At 43.3% G+C, this 22,890-nt stretch overlaps 1 protein-coding gene across 2 annotated transcripts in view; it reads left to right on the forward strand.

Annotated features, from left to right (window-relative positions):
• EPHA6 (EPH receptor A6) overlaps positions 1-22,890 on the forward strand; it is a 499,677-nt gene that overhangs the window by 207,788 nt on the left and 268,999 nt on the right. For both annotated transcript variants that reach the window (XM_066619606.1, XM_066619607.1), the window contains exon 4: positions 22,509-22,664. In XM_066619606.1, the coding sequence (XP_066475703.1) occupies positions 22,509-22,664 (156 nt within the window). The remainder of the gene's footprint in view (positions 1-22,508; positions 22,665-22,890) is intronic.

The raw sequence follows: 22,890 nt of genomic DNA on the forward strand, positions 1-22,890 counted from the left end.
CTGGCTCTGGAAAACTGGATAGGATTGGGCCTGAGATGGGTAATCTTTGCAAGTTCTAAAAAGGAAAGCTTACTGTGGACACAAAAACTCTTGGAAGCAGACTAGCATGAATGGGAACTTGTGGCAGAATCAAGGCATTTATAAAAGGGTCTAGACCAGCCACTCTCAACAAGAACCACATGGCCCCCTGGGGAGTCTTGGCATATTTGGAGGAAGCCACAGACTGAACACTGTAAGTGGGGAATTTTATGTTTATCTGTTCATGCTGTATCCTTATTTGACAGGAGAAGAGCGCCTAAGAGGCCACGGGGGGGGGGGGGAGGGAGTTGAGAATGACTGATCTAGACTTTATACACAAAGTGCCTGATGGATTGATTTTGTTAGTCTAAGGCAGCGTTTCTCAAACTGTGGGTTGGGACCCACAAGGTGAGTCGCAAGCCAATTTCAGGTGGGTCCCCATTCATTTCAATATTTTATTTTTAATATATTAGACTCGATGCTCCCATGGTATGTGACTGCATTTGGGGAAATGTGACAGACCTATACTTTTAACAAGCTACTATGTATATTCTTTTAACAATGATAGTAAATGGGACTTACTCCTGGGTAAGTGTGGGTAGGATTGCAGCCTAGGATTGTAAGAAATTTTCCTACTTGATAATGTCACTTCCTTCATGACATCTCTTCCGGTGGGTCCTGTCAGATTCTCATTCTAAAAAGTGGGTCCCAGTGCTAAAAGTGTGAGAACCACTGGTCTAAGGACACAATCCTAACCCACTTTCCAGCACCGACATAAGGGCAATGCAGCTTCTAGGTAAGGAAATAAACATTCCCTTACTTTGAGGAGGCCTCTGTGAATCGTCGCCCCCCCCCAACTGCAGGATGCAGCACACATCCCACTGGCACATCTATGCCAGTGCTGAAAAATGGGTTCAGATTTGGGCCTAATTGTCATAGCAGGACTGGGGCCAGCACAGGGATCGGACTGAGCCACAAAGCTTAGCAGGAAGCAAGTGTATTCTTGTACTTGGTAGAACAAGGCCAGGAAAGCAGAACTGGCACAACCTGCAGCACTTCCTGATCTGCCTTAGGTCTGCCCCTGCTGCTGCCTCTGCACTACAAAAAAACAAAAACAAAAACAATTTCTGTGCTTTTCACATGATTTCTTCAAATGCAATAGTATAAAACTTCTGATTTTATTTAAAGGAACCATGCAAATGAAGGAGCTCCTTTGTTCATTTGTGTAAAAAAAGGTATGATTTATTAAAACTTAACATTTATTTATCTTGAGTGTTGCTGAATATGGCAGTTTTGGCTTAAAGTGTTGGTACGTAGATATTTCTGATTTAAGCAACGAATGCAAGACTGTGTGAACAGAAAGATTGTAGATCATGTGCAATAATTAGTCAAAGCAGTTGTGTATGAATCACTTATGACAGCAGTTCTCAAAACTCCCAGTTTGAGGACCCTGGGGGTGGGAGGAAGGCAGCAATACAATCCCCAGGATTGCACCCTTGCAGGGAACCAAGGGGCTTTTTTCCAACTTACCCCTTCCTGAGCTGGCCTCCAGGGGGTGCAGGGAATTGGCCTCCAGGAGGTGTGACTAAAGTTATCTAAAATTTGTTATTCCTGCCTCTTAAACTTGCAAAGGAAGCCTCTGGCCAATTTTTGTTACCCAAGGTAGCTTCTCACTGGAGGACAATCTTGAGCAAGTGTTCCAATAGTCACCAAAATAGCACAATGCCAAAAGCTACTGAGGAGAGCCTCTGACGACATTATCACATTAGTGGGGGGGGGGGGGGAGGAATAATCCCTTCCATAGAAGTTCTGTGCCTGCAAAGTGCATTCAAGGTTTAATTTGTCATTAGGAACCCCTGATGTTCTTTTCACTAACAAAGTGAAACAGTGGCCTTTTATTCATCTTTCGATCTTTGAAATTTGTTTAATTCGTTTATCAGAATTAGCCTGCTGATGAGCCAAGATAGCGCAATTAAACTGTAAATAGATATGGGAATACAGGTCTATTCTGATACTTTTAATCTAATCCCATTGCAGCCAATATGCGCATTCAGTTCAATGCAGATGGCATGATAAGGGGTCATAAACTGTACCTCTTCTGTTTTTGAATGCCACCTATGATTCTTCAACAAGGGATCAACAAGGAGGTCAAATCTTCATATTGCTTTAAAATTTAAAAATCTTTTTAATGCAAGCTATTGCGTTTAGAATGGAACATTTGAAATCATATATAGCTCAAACATTTATTCTTGCAGCTAGTCATCTTAAAAGGTAGCTGATGATGTACAGTGGCAATTAGGGCATTTGTTAAAACAGTTTTCAAAACCAGTGGCATAGCTAAGAGAGTAGCAATTGCACTGGGCAACAAGGCTAAGGGGGGCAACAACCAGAGCTTGACACTAGTGGCAAAAATTGTGAAAACTTTGCTATTTTTGCATAATACCATCATGTTATACACCATTCAATGTGGAATTTAATGTAGAATGCAATGAAATGAACAGAATCAAATATCTCTATTCTGTCAAAAGTTATAGCCAAATAACCAGAAAATGAAAACACAGTTGCGTTATGTAAAAAAACTGGATTTTTTATAACTCAAAACTCACCAATGAAATTGATTGTTCTAAGAGACAGTTACCAATAGGTGTTATTATGATACAGCAGGGAACCAATACAGTGTTAATATAGGGGAGAGCCTGGGAGGAGGCAACAGAGCAAGTGGGCAGTGAGCTGCTGGGGGGAGGATATTCCCCCCTTTTCACTTCTTTAAAAGCCCAGATGTGACATCACTTCTACGGCATCATTTTGAGCTTGGCACCAGGCTACATGATCATTAGCTACACCACTGTTCAAAACTCTGACTTCTAATGCACTATTTGAGTTAATAAAAATTTAAAGGGGGGGTCTCATTAGTCCTGTGGCTTATGAAATTGTTGTTTGAACTGAAGCAACTTCTGCTGTAAGGCTGGGGTATTATATTCAAAAACTTTCAGTACATTGCCTTTATATGCAATCTTCAGAAATAAATCATGATTTCTTCATTTATTTAAAAACATTTGTATCTCGCCTTTCTCCTTACATTTAGGTACTCAAGGAGGCCAACATAAAAATTAAAATAATACAATCAATCAAATTACATAAAATGGAGTATGTAATGTAATAAAAGCAATAAACTATCTAACCAAACATGGCTTAGGACTCACATTAGAGCCTACTCCATAGCTGTGATGGCAGCGAAGGCTTTTTTCTCTGACACCATTGTGTCTGTGGGGAGATGTGTAGCTGAGTTGTTCTGAGTTGTCCAAGGCTTGCTCAATCTCGTTCCCCAAGGGAGAGAGGAGGACAGCTCAGATGCTCACTGTGATCAATTTGCTAGGCACTTTGCAGATAAAATCGCTCACATCTGTCTTGTCTTGAATTCCACATTGACAGCGCTGTCAATGTTCGCATGGCATGTATTGGTCCTGTTATCTGGAATTCTTCTCAATGTGCACAACCTGAGGATGCGGACAGGATCCTTAGAGTGTGAGGCCATCTGCCTCTCGCTTGACCCTTGCCCAGCTTAGCTTATTAGCAGAGGTGTGGTTTTTTTTGTGGTTGTTTTTTTTTCAAATTTCAGTAAATTATAAAATGGAAAAAGGCAAAAAGCAGTGTTATGTGTTTTTATTCCAAGTTATCATTAAAACGCATTGGTAAAGTAACTACCACGTTTTCCAGACTCGCAAAGAGAGTCTGGTCCAACAAGAAGCTGACGGAACATACCAAGATCCAAGTCTACAGAGTACACTTCTTCAAAAGACTTCAAGATCCAAGTCTTGAGTACACTTCTGTACTGCAGTGAGTCATGGACTCTTCGCACACGACAGGAGAAGAAGCTGAATGCTTTCCACATGCGCTGCCTCCGATGCATCCTCGGTATCACCTGGCAGGACAAAGTTCCAAACAACACAGTCCTGGAACGAGCTGGAATCCCCAGCGTGCATACAATGCTGAAACAGAGACGCCTGCGTTGGCTTGGTCATGTCGTGAGAATGGATGATGGCTGGATCCCAAAGGATCTCCTCTATGGAGAACTTGTGCAGGGAAAGCGCCCTACAGATCGACCACAGCTGTGATACAAGGATATCTGCAAGAGGAATCTGAAGGCCTTAGGATTGGACCTCAATATTACCTGGCCAGCCCAAAATTCTTTTAGTACAAAGTGGTCAGAGCAACCTTTCATCACACAGCCATAGCTTGTGTGCTTACTTGCAACACCAGCACCCACCTTCTTGTAGTTGGATGATGGGGCTATGAAAATAAGCCCCTGGGAGAGGAATGGTCCCAGTGACGTCGCTAGGGGGGTGCAGGTAGTGTGGGCCGCAGTGGCTGATGCACACGGGGAGGTGACACACACTGGGGGGGTGACATGCTAAAATCACGGTGGTTAAGAGTAACCCCATCATATTATATACCGTTCAATGTGGAAATTCCAGTGGAATGCAATGCAAAACACCAGAGTGAAATATCTCCTTTCTATCAAAAGTTATGGCCCAAAAACCAGAGAACAAAAAATGCATGGAGCCCTATGGAAAGTGAAACTGAGCCGTATCGCGCATTTACTCATGAGTAGGTGAACTTACCTTAGTCTATCAGAAAGGGCAGGCTGGGAGGAATCCAACGACACCAGAATGGTTCTGATCCAATGAATGCAGCCCCCAAAATCACCTGAGAAGGAAGTCCGTCCCTCCAAGCAGATGAATGTATTGAGGCCTATGGAATGCGAAACTAAGCCTCATGGTCGCATTTACTTGTGACTAAGCAAAGTGCCTTGGCTGGTGGTCAGGCCAGGCAAAGGGGAATGTGAAGCCACCAGAAAGGTCCTGATCTGATGGGACTGGAGCTCAACAAATGCTCCAGAAGGCAGCCTCCCCCCCCCCCCAACTAAAAAGGATCAAAACAGACTTCAGCTGATAAGGTGAACCTTTTTGAGACTTGCAAAGCCAGGTGGATCCTGACAGTGATCTGGTTTAAACAGAAGTTCTTAAATTGAACTGGGGACTGGGTAGGGCTGAAAACCTTACTGGTTTTGGAGGGGGGTGTTATTGCAGGCAGGCTACAGAGGAAATTCACTTGGTGGAGCAGGGCTGGCTTCTGCTTATTTAATTATTTGTTTTACTTTAATTATTTATACTTATTTATTTTAATTTGCCTGATGATGTCACTTCCACCATGACATCACTTCTGGTAGGTCTTGGACAGATTGTCATACTAAAAAGTGGGTCCCAGTGCTAAAAGTTTGAGAACTGCTACAATAAGGTGTTAGTAAGTTGACACAGGGTGTGTGTATGCGTGTGACTCTACAAGTTTTCAAAATCACTAAAATCACAGTTTGGAGGAATAATACCATCATGTTATATATCAATCAATTTCATGCAGAGTGTGTTCTATCTTTGTTCTGTCAAACACACCCACCACCTGGGGTGTTGCCCCACCCACTGCATGATGGGTGACGTGCTGGCATCCCGCATCGGGTGACGCGAACCCTAGTGATGCCACTGAATGGTCCCTTCTGAAAGCCACAGTTTCCTTGCCTTTGGTGGATAGTGCATAATGCAAGCTAAAGCCATCTAGCAGTGGAAACTGGGTACTGCAACAATAAGGTAAATTAACCCATAATGACTTGCTGGATCTTTTGGGTCTTCTAGAGCAGCAATTTTCAATCTTTTTATCTTGGGTACACTGACAAGGTGCTAAAATTGTCAAGGCACACATCAGCTTTTTGATAATTGAGAAGGCACACCATGCTACTGGTGAGGGGCTAATATGCCCCAAAGGCCCTAATAATAAATGACCCTCCCGCAAATTCCCATGGCACATCTGCAGACCGTTCATGGCATATCAGTGTGCCATGGCACACTAGTTGAAAACTGCTGATCTAGAAGAATAAGTCATCCCTCTAAACCTACTTTACAGGACTTCCAATGGTAAAAAATGGTAAAACATTAAGGGCGCAATTCTAACCCCTTATGTCAGTACTTTCCAGCACTGACATAAGGGCAATGCAGCTCTGAGGTAAGGAAACAAACATTCCCTTACTTTGAGGAGGCCTCTGTGAGTGCCCCCCAACTGCAGGATGCAGCACACGTCCCATTGGCACCGCTATGCCAGTGCTGGAAAGCACTGACATAAGGGGTTAGGATTGCACCCTTAATCTAGCAAGTGAGAAAACACAGTGTTCCTCAGGTTAGTTAGGAACGGGAAATATGCAGCCATCTGCCCTTGTTTCACTGCCACCATCAGGTTTAAGGGGGGGGGGCAGACCCTATTTGCAATAGAATATAGATTTTGATGTTCCATGTCCAAAAACCTTTGCTTAATTTTCCAATATGCTTCCAGTTGGGGAAATAAGTACAGGGACTGTTTTATAAGCAGAGCATCAAAGCAGAAAGATGCACTGGTGCTCAGCAAAGTTGTAATATAACACTTAGTGCCTCAAACATGTGCATCCATTTTCTGAAGGCTGACAAATTAATGGACCTAGCTTATCCTAAAGGGAGAACTAGTAAAAATGTTCAGCTGTTTCCTACCTACCATAATACAGGAGTGTACGTTTTGCAGCTATTGTAGTTTAAAACATTATGGCTAACAAGGAAAATATGCGCCTAAACATAAATCATCAAGTTCACTATAACTGCCTTACAAGTCCTACATTTCTGTACAGAGTACCAATGTTCAAAATGAGTTGTCTATTCAGAGCTCGAGTTCTAAGATTCAGAATTGCCAAAATAATTTCTGATCTTGTGTTCCCTCTTATTCTACAGAGTTTACTGCCAGGCAGTGCCAGGCAATGAACTCACTTGAACAGCAGGAACCTGTTTTAAATGCATCCTTATAGCTTGTTCCTTACTGTAGTAGACAATGAAATATTTTAATTTACCCTACCAATTGGTAAGACATGATCTAGCACTAATGGGTACAACTAAGTGGGGTCACGTTATATGTTAGCAATTTACAAACTTAATCAAGCACTGATTACTAATCTGGCTATTAATATATCAAGTGGAATGCTTTACTGATGTTCTTTCCATTTTCTAGCCAAGATTTATATTAAAATTCCTCCATACACACATCTGCAGTTTATTTCTACCTTGTGCAAGCAAATGATATTGTGAAAGGAACATAAATCCTGCTTAGATCTTTTAAAAATTAAGAGCTTGCTTTTAAGTGTGGACATGTTCCGTTTCGGAACCCCTCCTGCAGATAGCTGAAACTGCAGATGCGGGTGAACTCCTGTCCCTGCAGTTCAGTGAGCTCTGCTCTCCTTGCCTCTAAAGGGGCTACTGAGCTCTGTTATAGAAATAACACAATTTCCAGTTTCATGGAAAAACCAGAACTCACATTTTTCATGCCTTTTAAGGCATGTGGAGGCGGGGGGGGGGGAGCACACCCCTTGTCAACAAGGCACCAACTGGATGCCCGTATTCTCTCTGTGCTATGGATGGGGTCAAGCAAGATAGCTGCAAGCACTATAAGTGCTGCACCTGGGATTCTGGTAAGGTACACACACTGGCAAGATTCTCACCACCCTAGAAATATTTCCTGGTGCATGTATGTTGGTTGCTGTAAACCACTCATTTCTCTCCTGTCTTCCTCTCCACTCCAGGCAGGCAGTGTGGGTTTTCAACTGTGATTTGTGGGTACTGTTAGGGCACTTGTGTCCATGTCATCAAGGGAAGGACTGTTTTCATGGGGTTAGGCAAGTGGCCCTTTCCTTTAAGAGAAGCAGAAGAAGACTGAGGTTATTCAGATGTCGTTAATTTGTAATTTGGAGTATAAGACCTGGGTGTGGGTTTGTTGCAAGGTTGAAGAAAGCAACTCAGTAAGACTCTGTACTCAGGAGTGAAGGTTTGCAGGCTATTTATTTATTGCATGCAATGGTAGCCCATGGGACTAGTGTCCAAAGCATGGGAGCAGGGTTTCAATATTGTCAAGACCATTTATACAATTTTTGACTCTTTGTCCTAAAATCTAGACATCCCATTGGCTGAAATTTTACATCAGAGATGGGGCAAACACCTAATAGGTTATAGCAGTGGTATTCAAACTGGGGTGTGATGCCCTAGACTGTGGGTCCTGGCCTCTGCCCCCTTAAGGGGTGGGGGCAGCCAGGAGACAGGGGGAAGGCAGCGGCGCGATCTGCAGGATCGTGCTGCTCAGGGGGGCTGCAGGGGCTTGGGTGCACTTGCCCAAGCCTCCTGCAGCCTCCCAGGGGTGGAGGGGGGGGCCCTGTGCAACCTTCAGCAGGGCTCCCCAGGTCAGGAAAAGTGAAAGCTTTTGCTGAGGCAGAGCAGATCGCTCCACTCTCCCTTTCCCTGACCTGGGGTGCCCTGCAGGCGCTCACGCAGGGCTTCCCGCACACAGGGATGGCTGCTGCAGGGACTGGTGAGTGCATCCCAGTCCCTGCAGCCCCATGAGTGATGTGATCGCATTGCTGCCTCCCCCCTGCCCCCGCAAAGACTTACTGCAGGTTTCAAACTCCCAGAGAGTTTGAAAACAGCAGGGTTACAGATAAGGTACAGTGTGCATTAAGGATACCTGATAGGTACATTTCAGGTTACATTTTGCATAAACATATTAAATTACAAAGTTTTCAGAACCAGCAGGGTGTGCTATAATACCATTTACCCAGTGTTGAATCACATTCACGTAAATCAAGCCAATTATACAGATTGTTTTGACAAATTTTAAAAGAAAAGGTACTGTGTGATCTGCCTGAGACTCCTCATCTTATCTGCATACCTTTCCTATGTGTTTATACAGGCTTGAGGCAGCAGCTGTGGGGCCTCTCTGCTATACCAAGGCTTTTGTCTTTAAGTGTCTCTTAAGACTTTTCTAAAATCAAGCAACTTTGGTCCCCTATGGCCTGCTTCTAATGACTACTGTGTTCCCTCTATGTGGGTTACAATCTGGGGCAAGGACTATTCTGTTCTAATTCCGTCTATGTGTGTCTTTTGCTCTAAAAGCATACAAGTATAAAAGCAAAAAAGCTGCAGAGTCTCTCTCTGGTGGATACAGACATAAATCAGTATGTTTTAACCTGTGCCAAATCCTTTCCAGCAGCTGCCTGGTACCTCTTATCTAGGCTACTTTCCAAAGTGTTTACACTCTGAGGCCCAAGCAGCCTCAAGTAGACTAGCAATATTGTTCTCTAATAAAGCCAAACAGCTTTTTACCATTTCTGTGGGGCCTCTATGCTGTTGCTATGCTTTAGCAGCGTGGTTATTAGGCTATTGGCTCAAATGGCATGTCACCCTGGTCATTCTGCCACCTTCTATCAGGTTCAAAGGGGGGGGGGAGGAAAGCTTGGATTAGCACCCCTTCTGTTGAAACTGGTTAGAAGGCAGCTTATGCAGTATTTTGCTGCTGACTGGCCTGCAATGGTAATTCAGTAACCTTACTTTCCTGTAAGATAAACTAGCTAACTTACAGCCCAGTCCTATGCATGTCTACTCAGAAGTAAGTCCCATTAGAGTCAATGGGGCTTACTCCCAGGAAAGTGTGGATAGGATTGGGCTGTTATTCTTGTTTTTGTACACTACTCTAAATGCATGATACTAATGTTTATGGAGCAATAGGGTCTCCCTTAAGAACCAACCTTGTCTTGTAATAAAGTTCTTCTATTTTAAAGATTAAGTACAATCCATTTTATTGACCAAGGGAATGTTTTCCAAAAGAACCTGGGTTTTTATGGTGTATAAGTGGACCACATTATCCTCAAGTGTTAGGTGGATTAGGCTGGTGAAAGAGGGTGCGGGTTGCATCCTGCCAAGGTTTGAAATTTCCCCTAATTTGCCCTGACTAATAATCATGACAACTGTAGCTAAATAGGAGAGCACATCCTACTACATGTGGAAGGCCTAAAGTCAATCCTTGACAGGTCAGGTAAAGACCCCTGCCTGAAACACTGGAGAGCCACTGCTAGTCTTTGTAGACAGCACTGACCTAGATCAGGGGTGCTCAAACTTTCAACTTTAGGGATGCTGGACCTTTAACAAGTGTATAGAAGAGAGAATTTCAGCAGGTGCAGCTTGTCATCTGTGGGATGACAAGCTGCACCTGCTGAAATTCTCTCTTCTATACACTTGTTAAAGGTCCAGCATCCCTAAAGTTGAAAGTTTGAGCACCCCTGACCTAGATGGACCAACCATCTGTCTCACTGTAAAACAGCTTCCTATATACCTAGATACACTGTATTTTTCTGCCTAGTGTCTGATCAGTTTTACTAACTCATTTTCATCTGCCTTGTGTAACTTCCTTGCCATGGCTTCATAATGTCAATTGGGCAAAGTAGTAATTAAAATATATTTCTGTAGATTAATCATAGTTCCAGCATACTTAAAAATAATGATACTCGTTGGTGTACCTAAATTATAACCTTTTCACACAAGCTATAATGACTGTACTTCATATATCTCTGTTGTTAAAGCATATGGCCAGCCTTCCTTGTAAGCTGAGCAGCATTATAGGTCTTAAGAAGTAACATGCAGCTTCAGTCTGGAGCTTGGTGATGACGATCGCATCATTGCTGACCACAGCCATCCCCATACAGCCACTATAGGGCTTAATGCAGTGGCATTCAAACTGGGGCATCGCGATGCCCCAGCCTGAGGGTCCTGGTCCCTTTCCCCTTAAGGGGCGGGGGCAGCCAGGAGGCAGGGAGGAGGCAGTGGCGCGATCCCCAGGATTGCGCCACTCAGGGGGGCTGCAGGGGCTTGGTACACTTGCCCAAGCCCCCTGCAGCCCCCCGGGGGTGCGGGGAGCCCTGCGCAACCTTCGACAGGGCTCCCTGGGTCAGGGAAGGTGACAGCAGAGCGATCGCTCCCCGCTCTGCCAAACTGGTACCTCCCGTTTTGCGGAGGCAGAGCGCGATCGCCCCACTCTCACTTTCCCTGACCCGGGGAGCCCTGCAGGCACTCACGCCCGGCTCCCCACAGCCAGGGACGGCTGCTGCAGGAACTACAGGGTGCACCCCAATCCCTGCAGCCCGGTCAAAAGGGAACGTGGAGCGATTGCGCACCACTTCTGGTTTAGCGGAGCGGGGCACGATCTTGCCAAGTGCACTAAGCCCCTGCAGCCCCCCTGAATGGCGCGATCCTGGGGAAAGCACCGCTGCCTCCCCCCTGCCCCCGCAAAGACTTACTGCGGGATTCAAACTCCCTGCAAGTTTGAAAACAGCAGGCTTAATGTATTGCATGTGACACCATTGTTGTTCTGTGTTGTTAGGTCTGGAATATTTGACCATCAGCTCTCACATGATCCTGCCTACCCTTTGACATCAGCTGGAAAGGCCCTGCTCTGTGACCATACTTTGACTGAAATATGGTTGATGGCTAGAGGTGTTTGAAAACGGTGTTATTTAACTTACTTAGAAGTAAGCTCATTGTGTTCAGTAAGACTTAGGCTGTAATCCTATCTTACCAGAAACAAGCATCACTACTGATAGATATGCAGGACCAGGCTACTATAGACTATACAACTCCTTTCCCAGCAAACTTATCTAGCTGCTTCCCTTCTGAGTTTTAGAGGTTAGTGAAGAGGTTCATGTGTTCCTTGAATTTTCCCCCTACATTTATTTAGCTCGACCATTTATGGTGTTTTTACACAATGGTTGTGTTGTTCTTTTTATTGTGGTGTATTTATTTAATTTTAAATGTTGATTGTAAATGTCTTGAAACACTTCCAAAAAGTGATATATAATTTTAAATTTTCTTTATTTTATAAAGTTTAATAAAAAAATTTATAATTTTTTTAATTAAGCAGAAGAAAGTTTGGGGTTGGAGAGAATTCATGGCGTTCATCCATAAAATTTCCATACAGAAGTTGTGTGTTGCGCTTGCGTAGCTAGATAAAGATATGTTGAAAACCAAAGCAGGAGGTTCAGAAAAGTTATCTGTTGCACATAGTGTCTTAGGCCCAAGCTTCTATTTTCTGAAGGATGATTACAGGTCATTTACAGGACTATTTAAAATAACAGGTGTTTTTTTCTTAATTCTGGAGTCAAAGGCCCTCTCTTGCATACACAGTTTAATTCATAATAATTCTTTGCAGTAATATAATCTTCTAGTATGATCAAGCATACTAATAATATATCCCATTGAAATAAATGGGACATGAGTGTGCTTTATGCTGTAATGTACCTCTTTTATGTGTCGGGAAAAGTGTGTATTTCATGAAAAAAAGTTACTTTCCTGTTCTTCTGAGCAATTTTGAAAGATTACTTTGTCCATCGTAAGGGGTGTAGAAGTCAAAGTGTACAGCAAATAACTAGAATCCAGTTTGGCATTCTCTGACCTTTTCTATGACAAATTTGTTCCATACTCTTGGAAGCAATCTAATTGCATCTCTGAGATTCTTTTTTTTTTTTAAGCCTGTTTCTAGCATACACCTGTGGAGTGTGTCACATTGACCAAAAATGAAAAATAAACATGCTGTTTCCAACAGATAATTTTTTTATACAGCAATAAAGACAAAAATCCAGAAGACTTACAAAAGCTGGGATTCACATTTTTTAAATAAAACTAGTATACAGATTTACACTAATAAAACTCTTGGTGTTTTATTACATGGTGTTATCTGGTCCAAGTTAAGCACTTCTAGTTTCCATTGATTTCAATGGAAGGAACTTACCATATTTTTCGCTCCATAAGACGCACCTGACCATAAGACGCACCTAGTTTTTAGAGGAGGAAAACAGGAAAAAAATATTCTGAACCAAACAGTGTAATAAAATATTTAATGAACTATAACAGAACAACATTTGAACCATGTAAAGTGAACAGCAGTCAACAGTGGCATTAAGAACCATTATCACTGTCATTAACAAATGGAGAGACTTAAAGGTTTGAGTACTCTAGTTTTCTGGAAACCCCAAGAAATCATCGCTAGAGTCAGAATTTATGAAGCTCACAAAAGCAGGTGCACACAAATAGGGGATCACATTATCTTTCTGCTACAATGATGTTCTGCCAAATTCCAATCCACTGGGCCTCGTGCCCGCTTAAGGCTGATCAGTCCCCCTTGTGCAACTCACCAGTGCAGCAAGTAAAAGTGAGTCCAGTTCGAGTCCACAGATGCCAAGTAAATCAGTCCCATCAATCAGAGTTGCCAAATCAGAGTCCAGAGCCAATAAGCCAAATTACAGTCCAAGGTCAGGTTCCAGGTAGGTTAGTCAAATCCATCAGGTTATCCAAGTCCAGTCACAATCCACAGTCAGATTCCAAATTCAATAAAGCCAGCCAGCCAGCCAGCCAGTCAGTCAGTCTCCTCTCCTACCTCCAACCTGCACTCCTTCAAAACCCACAAACCCTTTCTGCCTCAGGTACTCCTTATATCCCTGAGGGCCCTATTGCCTTCCAGTGGCTGCAGCTGTGCAGCACACTCTGCTGGATGCCCAGGCCTTACCCTTAAAGGGGCCACTGCTGACACCACATCTACCTCCTTGCCAGTTCTTCCGTGATTCCAATACAAATGAACAAGTGGAAAGTCCAACCACAACTTGAATTCTCAAGACACAACAAACCTCTGAATTTATGGTGATACCTGGGGCTTGTGCAATAAGCAAACACTGGCATTCTGACCAAGGAGACAGTTTTTTCTTTGTGATGGGGGGGCTTACATTCAGATGCTGGATGAGGTGAGTGAAAGTGCCCTTCCCCTGCTATGTGAGTGTGTGTGTAAGAGAAGGGGGCAGCCTGAGTGTGAGAGAGAGGGGGGAAAGTGTTTGTGTTGCAGGGAAGTTGTGATGCTCCAGGCTTGGGGTGGGGGGAAAGAGAGGCTGTGATGCTCCAGGCTGGGGGGGGGAAGCAAGAGTCTGTGATGCTCCAGGCTTGGGGGGGGAGAGAGAAGCTGTGATGCTCCAGGCTTGGGGGGGAAGAGTCTGTGATGCTCTAGGCTTGGGGGGGGAAGCAAGAGTCTGTGATGCTCCAGGCTTGGGGGGAAGCAAGAGTCTGTGATGCTCCAGGCTTGGGGGGAAAGAGAGAAGCTGTGATGCTCCAGGCTTGGGGGGGAGAGAGAGAGAGAGGCTGTGATGCTCCAGGCTTGGGGGGGAAGAGAGAAGCTGTGATGCTCCAGGCTTGGGGGGAGAGAGAGAGGCTGTGATGCTCCAGGCTTGGGGGGGAGAGAGAGAGGCTGTGATGCTCCAGGCTTTGGGGGGGGGAGAGAGAGTCTGTGGTGCTCCAGGTTTGGGGGGCAGAAGAGAGAAGCTGTGATGTTCCAGGCTTGGGGGGAGAGAGGATGTGATGTTCCAGGCTTGGGGTGGGGGGAAAGAGAGGCTGTGATGCTCCAGGCTTGGGGGGGAGAGAGAGGATTTCCTGGGAGTAAGCCCCCCTCACTCTAATGGGACTTACTTCAGAGTAGGCATGCACAGGATTGGGCAGCGAGACTGCCACCCCACCCACGCTTTCCTGGGAGTGAGCCCCACTGATTCTGAGACTTACTTCTGAGTAGACACACGGGCTTGGGCGCCCTCCAGAGTTGCCACAGTCCGCGCCGGCACTTAGGGAAGGCAGGAGCCCCCCAGCCAGCTCAGCCTCTGACTGCCCGGGGAAGCAGAGCAGAGCTAGCGGGCAGGGGGCAGGGCCAGCGCCAGGGCAGAGTTTTTTGTTTTTTTTGTATTCGCTCCATAAGACGCACACACTTTTCCCCCACTTTTTGGGGCGGAAAAAGTGCGTCTTATGGAGCAAAAAATACGGTACCTTATAGTACCTAAAATTTTTGCCAAGTAATCAAGCTCCAATTATCACTTTGCCTTATCTCCTGGTCAGAGGGCAGAACCTTTCTACTCTGAAAAGTTTCTTTCTTGCTAAAGCAGGCTCATTAGAAGCAATGCAGAGATCATTTGTTTCTATAGTAACTTTCCTGGGAAATTCCAGCCAAAGTTAACCTTTTGTTCTCCTCCTTTCCCTTTTGCAAATGCTGCTGCAACCTGGTTCCTTTTTGCAAATGCCAGGATTTGCATTCAACACCAGGATGGGATCCTCCTTTCCATTTGAAATAAAGTCCCAGGCTACAATTCAGTGCACCATTATTTAAGAATAACTCCCATGGAAAGCAGTGGGTCTACTTCTAAGTAAAAAGGGCTGCAAATATATACAACTGCATCTCTCTGCTGTGAATTGAATTGCACACTCCCAGTTATGGGTTGTACGCAGAGCTTCTGGCTTAACACAGCAGACACCTTAAAGGTGGATTTGATTCATGGTTCTCCTGCAGTGGTTCTCAACCTTTTTCACTTGCATATCCTTTGGCAGCCCATTTCCATAAATTGTACCCTTCATATTAGCAAAATATTTGTAATTAGTAATACAAGCCCTCATCTTCTCTATATGAAAGCCCAGATTTCAGGTATTTATTACAATGTTTTCTCTTTCATCTATTTGAAGAACAGAAGACTCTGCCTTTCCACTGTTTGGTACCAGAAGTGTGCTGAGAAATTCTGGGTGATTGATCACTTTCCATATTATGTTTCAGCTTTTTCACTGTGCTGGTTTTCAATCACTGGTTCATACATGAATCAATGACCAAAAACTAGCTATTGGTGGGGCTTTCACAGCCAACTACCTACTTCCCTTCCTGCCTTGCTCATCCTGGTAAGGCATTCCTGCCTTGCAAGGCATTCTGGAGCATGACCTGCCTTTTTCTGCCATTATTCCATTCTTTTTCAAGTACCCCTAAAGGTCCTGTTGAGTGTCCCTGGGAGTACATGAATACCAGGTTGGGAATCACTGTTTTACTGGTATGTTGTTTACAGTGCACTTACTCTGATAGTGTTTACAAAAAGGTGGTGAAGACCAGAATTTAAAAAGAATAAAAATGTATCTTATGATCTTTTACTATGTTTTTAATAAATTAGAGACTACAGTTGTTAGGTAACAATTAGTGGTAGGTTATTTTTTGGGATCTGGCCTCGGGTAAAATCAAACAAAACTATAGTCAGACAGCCCCTTAAGTTATCCTAGGGTCATAGAAAATTCCGTGATTTTGGCCCCAAAACTGCCCCCGACTTATCTGTGGGATCGACTTATAGACGAGTGTCTGCGGTAAGTATATGCTTGAGCCCATCTGTGCCCATGGATGTGTACATGCAACATATAGGTGTTGCCTGTAGGACATGTGGGCAAATATGGGTTAATTCTCTGATTGGAACCTATGGGAATTAACTGTGCTTACTCAGTACTGCCTGTGGGATTATCTGGGCAATGTAATAATAGGACTAGTGAAGTTGTCAGATGTCTTTCAATGAAAATTTTAAGCCACGTGAGAACTTGTGTATAGTTGATCACCACAATGATCATGACCTTATTCCATAGGAAAGTATACTTGCAAGTTGGAGCCAATCTCGCTGACATATGAATTTTTACCAGTATATCTAACTAGTTAAAGGAGTAGCCAATTTCCTCTATGCAGTTAATGTTCGAGAATTTAAGAAAAAGAAAAGCAAAAGAAAAATGTCCAATAGAACAAACTGATAAAAATGTATGGCCAGGTTATCCCTTCACACATCCGAGTGTTTTTCCCCACATGTTGCTAGTGCTCATGACTTGTTACATTTTTCCAGGCAGTGCGAGGCAATTGAATCATTAGATGTCAGAGGACCAATTATATAAAAATAAAGTTTTCAATAAGATCTATCAGAAGCTATGAAAAACTTGATATGATCACTTTAATCTCTTGTGTTATCTCCAATAACCCCCTGAGGTTGTCTCTTGAGTGCTTCTGACAAGTAATAAATTTTCATTGCTCTCCGTATAGATTGGATGTTTGTACAAAGGGAAATGGGAGTTTAGGGTGAGAGGGAGCCGGCTGCAGAAACTTATTCTTAGCTACAAATTTCATTCTTGGCAAATGTGTGTTTGTAGATTTCAGCTCTGACATGCTTTTACCTGTACATTTTGTCTATAAATATAAACTTGTTTCAATGAGCAGAATCAAGAATACCGGCATAATGAATTGAAAGTTTTTTCTGAGTCTTACAGAAGTGACTGCTTTGAGCAATGGCTAGAGAAGGACGCAGATTGACAAAGAGGCGCATCTAATGTCTTCCCATCACCTCCCCCCAGCCTGCCATTAACCCAGACTCATGAATAGTTGTTCCGATCCTGTTCTCACTTGTTGCAAGTGAGTGAAAACAGCCACTCATCTCTTTTAAGGAGACCATGTGAAAAAAGAATGTGCAGTGACCAGAAACCATGGACAGACACATGGAAGTCTAGAAGAGATGATAGGTGGCCATGGAATGAGAGGAATTTGCTGCCATTTCTACTTCCCCCAACCCAGCACTTTGTTTAGCATTGTGGCTAGGCCATCCCTATGACTTGGGCTCTGACAAATTGGTGATCCGTGCCATTTTAGCACTGATCTGTTCACACCCACCTTCAAGTATCAAGAAACTGAAATTTCTTCACTCATTTTCATTGTTGAAGGTGAGATGAAGGGTGCAAAAGAAGGGAGCCATTTAGTTATTTGATTTTTTTCTGTAAACCGCTTTGTGAACTTTTAGTTGAAAAGCGGTATATAAATACTGTTAATAATAAAGAAGAACAGACAGAGTCAGGGCCAGGGGAAAGCAAGAAGCAGCATGAAAAAGAGAGAGTAGGGACTGAGTTGGAAGGGGGGAGCACAAGGCAGGCAGGGAGAAGCTGATGGAGTCAGGGGTCCTCAAGTGACACTGGCAGAGAGGGAGAGCCAGTGCAGTAAGGAAGCAGTGGGAGGACAAGACAATGCTAAGGAAAGAAGATGGGGGGGAACGACACACTGATGGAGCTTTTGGAGAACATAAGGGCAGCCAGCAACAAAAGAGAAGGGACTAGGCTGGGAAGGGACTGAAGAGCAAAGAAAAGGACAAGAGAGAGGACAAAGCAATGACCTGTGGAGTCTGAGGAAGGGAGTGAAAGGAAGAGGAGACTGTTCTCAATGGTAGGAGAACCTAACTAGAGGAAGGAGACTGATGGCGACAGGAATGCGCTGAGGATAGAAACCGAGCAAGAAGAAGGCCAAAGAAACTTGAAGAAGGAAGAAAAAGAGCTGTGAGAGAGGCAAGAACTGGGGATGGGACTGGAAGGAAGAGGCCTGACAGTGGGCAGAAGACAGCAGGCAACCAAAACTGAGGGAAGACACTGGGAGGAAAGGGGGAGAGGGAGGGGCTGCTGGGTGCAGCAAGGCTCAGTATATGGTCTTAAAAGGGGACTCAAAGGACAAAGAATGCCTGAAGAACATGACTGCAAATCTGAACATCTACAGTAGTGATCATTAGGGCCAGGAAATACCAGGATGCTGATGATGTGACATCCCAACTCCTGCAATACCAAAAGAGTGCTCAGGGATGGGGGAAACAGCAGATGTGCAAGTCAACAAGAAAAAAAAAAAGCATAACATTAGGATCAGGTGGAGGAAGAAGTTGCCTGACAAAATTTGTAGGTTTTGGAGAGTGATCTTAGGGGAGAGGATTTGAAAGAAGCAGCCAGGAGTTGTGTAAATGTAGTTCTGTCTACCAGTATGCTGTCTTCTTTTCCTCTGTAATACTGAACTTCTACAACCTCTATACATGTAAATAAACCATTATAGAAACACTGCAAACCTTTAATATTTTCTTTCTTTGAAGCAATGATAGTACTGTAAAGTCTGCAATTCCTCAAATTAGAAAGAGCCTGAGAAAATGGGTTGTCTCCAAAGAACCACAACTAGAATTGTGTTGTGTTCATGCAATGTGCTTTTCCAACCTGTCCTCCTTATTGCAGCCCCCTGATGCAAAACAAAAACAGCTCTTGAAGGTTGGGGGCACTCCAGTACACTGTAGCATGGGGTCCATGGGGGTCCAGACCTGACATGGGTGGGGAGAATTAGCAAGTACTGTATAAAGGGCACATTGTAGAAGAACAAGTGCCTTCCATATAAGTGCCTTTCCATGGACCTTTGCATCCATGTTAGTATATATGTTTCCCTTACAGCAAAAGCTAAATAATTCTCTTTTGTATAATATAGTACACTTCAATTCTCTCCTCTTTTTCCTATTGATGAACACTGAAATACACTTTTTAAGTTCTCAGGAGTAATTCTGGTCATAGTAAATTCTTTATGGACAATCTTTCCATTTTGCTTGATTTATTTCATCTGAAGGTAGAATTCTGCTACTGAAAATCACTTGCAAACAGCCTTTACACATGACGCAGAGATGCTTATTTCAGATTGTGATTGCATATGCACTGGCCTGTAGAAAGGACTTGCTTATTTCTTTTCATCTTGAATCTGGCAATCAGAGTTCTGTACAGTTCAATTATTCGGAGCATGTGATTGTTTGGACTTTCTCAGCATGTTATCATATTATATCTATAAAGGACTGGTTTTTATTTTAATGTATCCAGTAAGCATAATGGTTTCATTTTATGTTCAGCCTTGGAGTTTTTCAATATTTTGTAAAATTATCCATAATGTTTGTGGTCTTTCTGCTTAGCAAAAGGCTACAAGGAGATTATTAGAAATATTTATAGGAACTGACTTTGTTGTGAAGTGAAGTTACCTTACTTTCCAAAACACGTTTATATTAGATATTTTCACATCAGGACATCAATTGCACTTGTAATTCCTGTAGGCTAGAGTTCTGGGAAAATATATCTGAGACTGTAGATTACATGTAACTCTGGAATACAGAGTTCACACAGATTTTATAGGCATTACATTTAAAAAGTTAGATGACTTTTACAAATATGTTACCAATATGGTCTCCTGACAATATGGCCTCCTGAACTCCGACCATGTTGTTCATCGTTCCTGGGGAAGGGACTCATGCACTCTAATTCCAACTGAGCACAGGTGCAGCATCTGTGCCCACACACACACAGGTGTTTCTTTCACATGAAATGTATTGTTAAACATATTTTCTTTTTCCAAAAGTAAGATAAATAAATTGTGGTTAAACCAAAAACATTCCATTAAAATGCATATGAACACAGAAAAAATAACAAATGCAAAAATAACAACTGCATTGGGAAAGTCGAGTGTATTTTTGCATGAAAAGATTATCAGAAATGATGGCTGCAAATTGGTGAACAAAGAAAAGGGTAGGAGAATTACAGAAACTATAACAAATTAAAAATAAACACATTTGTATTTAGGAGGTTCATGCTCAATTTAGTGGAACAATTTCATCATCAATCATCATCATCATCAGTACTTATATACCGCTTTTCAACAAAAAGTTCACAAAGCGGTTTACAAAGGCTGCAATCCTAACCAACTTTCCAGCACCAACCCAAAGGCAATGCAGCCCCGAGGCAAGTGGAATACACAGAAGGGAAGCAGGAAGAGTACCACCCCCAAACCTCCCTGAAGAGTCCTCTGTTTTGCATAGTGGCAGACAGACGAAAGGGGCCATACCGTATCTTTGGTGGCTCTGTAAATATTTCAGTATATGTATGAAAACATAAATGTCGTCTGTCATCACTGTATAACAGTGTGTGGTTGGTCTGTGGAACTCCTTGCCACAGGATACTGTGATGGCATCTGGCCTAGATGTCTTTAAAAGGGGATTGGACAAATTTCTGGACAAAAAATCCATCACAGGTTACAAGCCATGATGTGTATGTGCAACCTCCTGATTTTAGGAATGGGCTATGTCAGAATGCCAGATACAAGGGAGGGCACCAAGATGCAGAATTCTTGTCTTGTGTGCTCCCTGAGGCATCTGGTGTGCCCTTGTGAGATACAAGAAGCTGGACTAAATGGGCCTTTAGCCTGATCCAGCGGGGCTGTTCTTATGTTGATTGTGATTCTAGAGCAGCAGTTTTCAATCTTTTTCATTTCATGGCGCACCAAAAAGGTGCTAAAATTGTCAAGGCATTCCTCAGGTTTTTTGACAATTAACCAGGTGTACCGCAGTGCCAGCCAGGGGCTCACATCCCCCAATGTCCAAATATATGACCCTCCTCGAAATATCCATGGCATACCTGTAGACCATTTGCAGCACACCAATGTGTCACGGTGTTAGTGTTCTAGGGACATGGGAAAGGAAAAAGTTGCCTTTTTAACTCTCCTAATAGCTAAAATATCTCTGTACAGTGCAGGGAGGGAAGCCTTTAAATCTCGTGGCAAGAATATCCCCCACCCCCAGTAGCAAGCATTTCAATGAGCTAACTATATCATTTTCTTATCTCTGTGTATTCAATATTTTGAAAAATCATGAAAACTAAGACAAGAACTCACAGGTCATTTTTTAAAGTTTTAAATCTGTTTTCATTTACATATTTTTATAATTCTCTGTGCCAAGGCAGTCCCCCAAATAAGTAGAAAGAGCTATCTTATTTTTGGGTGGCCATGCTTTACAACAGGGGTGGACAAACCTCGGCCCTGTGGGTCATTTGCAGCCCTTGGGGACCCCAATCAGGCCCACAGGGAGCCCCCAGTCTCCAATGAGACTATGGACTGTTTGAGACCGCGCTGGCCCATGACTACCAGTCGCGACTGCCAGACATGAACTGCGAGTCGAGTTAGAGCAAGGCCTTTTATAGTCTCCATGTGTTTTCTATTTTTCCCTGTGCATTATTTTAACCGCCCCCCCCCATTGCCTCTGAACAACTTATGTCTCCATGTGTTTCTGGCTTGGTTTGGTTTGGTCTGTATGTTTTCACTGTGCAAGACGTGTGTGTTGCAAACAGTTCATAGTTCTCATGTTGATCTACATGCCTGTATTATAGTTCTCATGTGTATTATAAATAAGCTCAGTAAAATTCATTGATTCATATAAGTTATGCATCTAATGTATTCATTTATGCAAAATTATGTAAATTTATTCAAATTTGAAATGTAAATTAATTCTTTTTCCCAGCCCCCGACACACTGTCAGATAGATGATATGGCCCTCCTGCCAGAATGTTTGTCCACCCCTGTTTTACAGTCAGAGTGCTCAGCCACCAGAGCAGGGCTGGTCCATCAAGATGCAGATGAGCCCATTCACATTTGGTGGCAGAGAGTCAGCCCCTTTACCAGCCCCTTCCTTTGTGCAGCTCTTTAAATCAAAGCAGGCAATGCAGGGCCTGCTCCCAGCAGGCCCTGCATTGCCTGCTTTCTGTAAAGAGCCAACATAGAAGAAGGAGTGAGATCCCTGCATTCCAATCTTTGAAGCCCAGAGATCTGGTTCCCTTATATTCCACCTCTGGATGCTTCAGAAGAACCCAGTGGAGAATAGAGAAAGATTGTTTTTTCTTCCATGTGGGTGTTTCAACAAAGGAGGAAATGTACTCATAGAATGGTCTGGGAGTGATCCCTGCATGTTTCACCTTTCCTGCTTTGATTCAAGAGTCCACATGAAAGGAGCTAGGTAAGGGGGGCAGTGGAGCAATGTGCTGCCTCAGGAAGCCCAATAGCTTCAGCCAGCCTTGCACCTTGGTTTGCTATTTATATATATTATTTATTATCGAGACAGAGTTACTTACTTGACTGTTCTTCTGTTTTTCCAGCTTGCAGATCAGGATTCTATAAAGCATTTGCTGGAAATATAAAGTGCTCCAAGTGTCCTCCACACAGTCAGACCTTCGTAGAAGCAACATCTGTGTGTCAGTGTGAAAAGGGTTACTTTCGGGCTGAGAAGGATCCACCAACTATGGCATGTACCCGTAAGTTTGATCCAAATTGGTGTTTGAAATTCTTCCCTTGTCTCTCTCATTATCTCAGCAGATAAAAATAGCACTTATTTTATAATCCTCTCAAAGAACTAAAAGCGTGAGAGCATGTTTGTGTTAATCAAGTATGCAAATCAGGTTTTCAATTAGTCCCAATGCTCCTTTTAAATAAGTGGAAAAAATATTCTCAGTGTAAAGTGCTTTTTAAACAAGTACTAGG

This window comes from Tiliqua scincoides, chromosome 3 (genome assembly GCF_035046505.1).
Source record: "Tiliqua scincoides isolate rTilSci1 chromosome 3, rTilSci1.hap2, whole genome shotgun sequence".
Lineage (NCBI taxonomy): Eukaryota > Metazoa > Chordata > Lepidosauria > Squamata > Scincidae > Tiliqua > Tiliqua scincoides.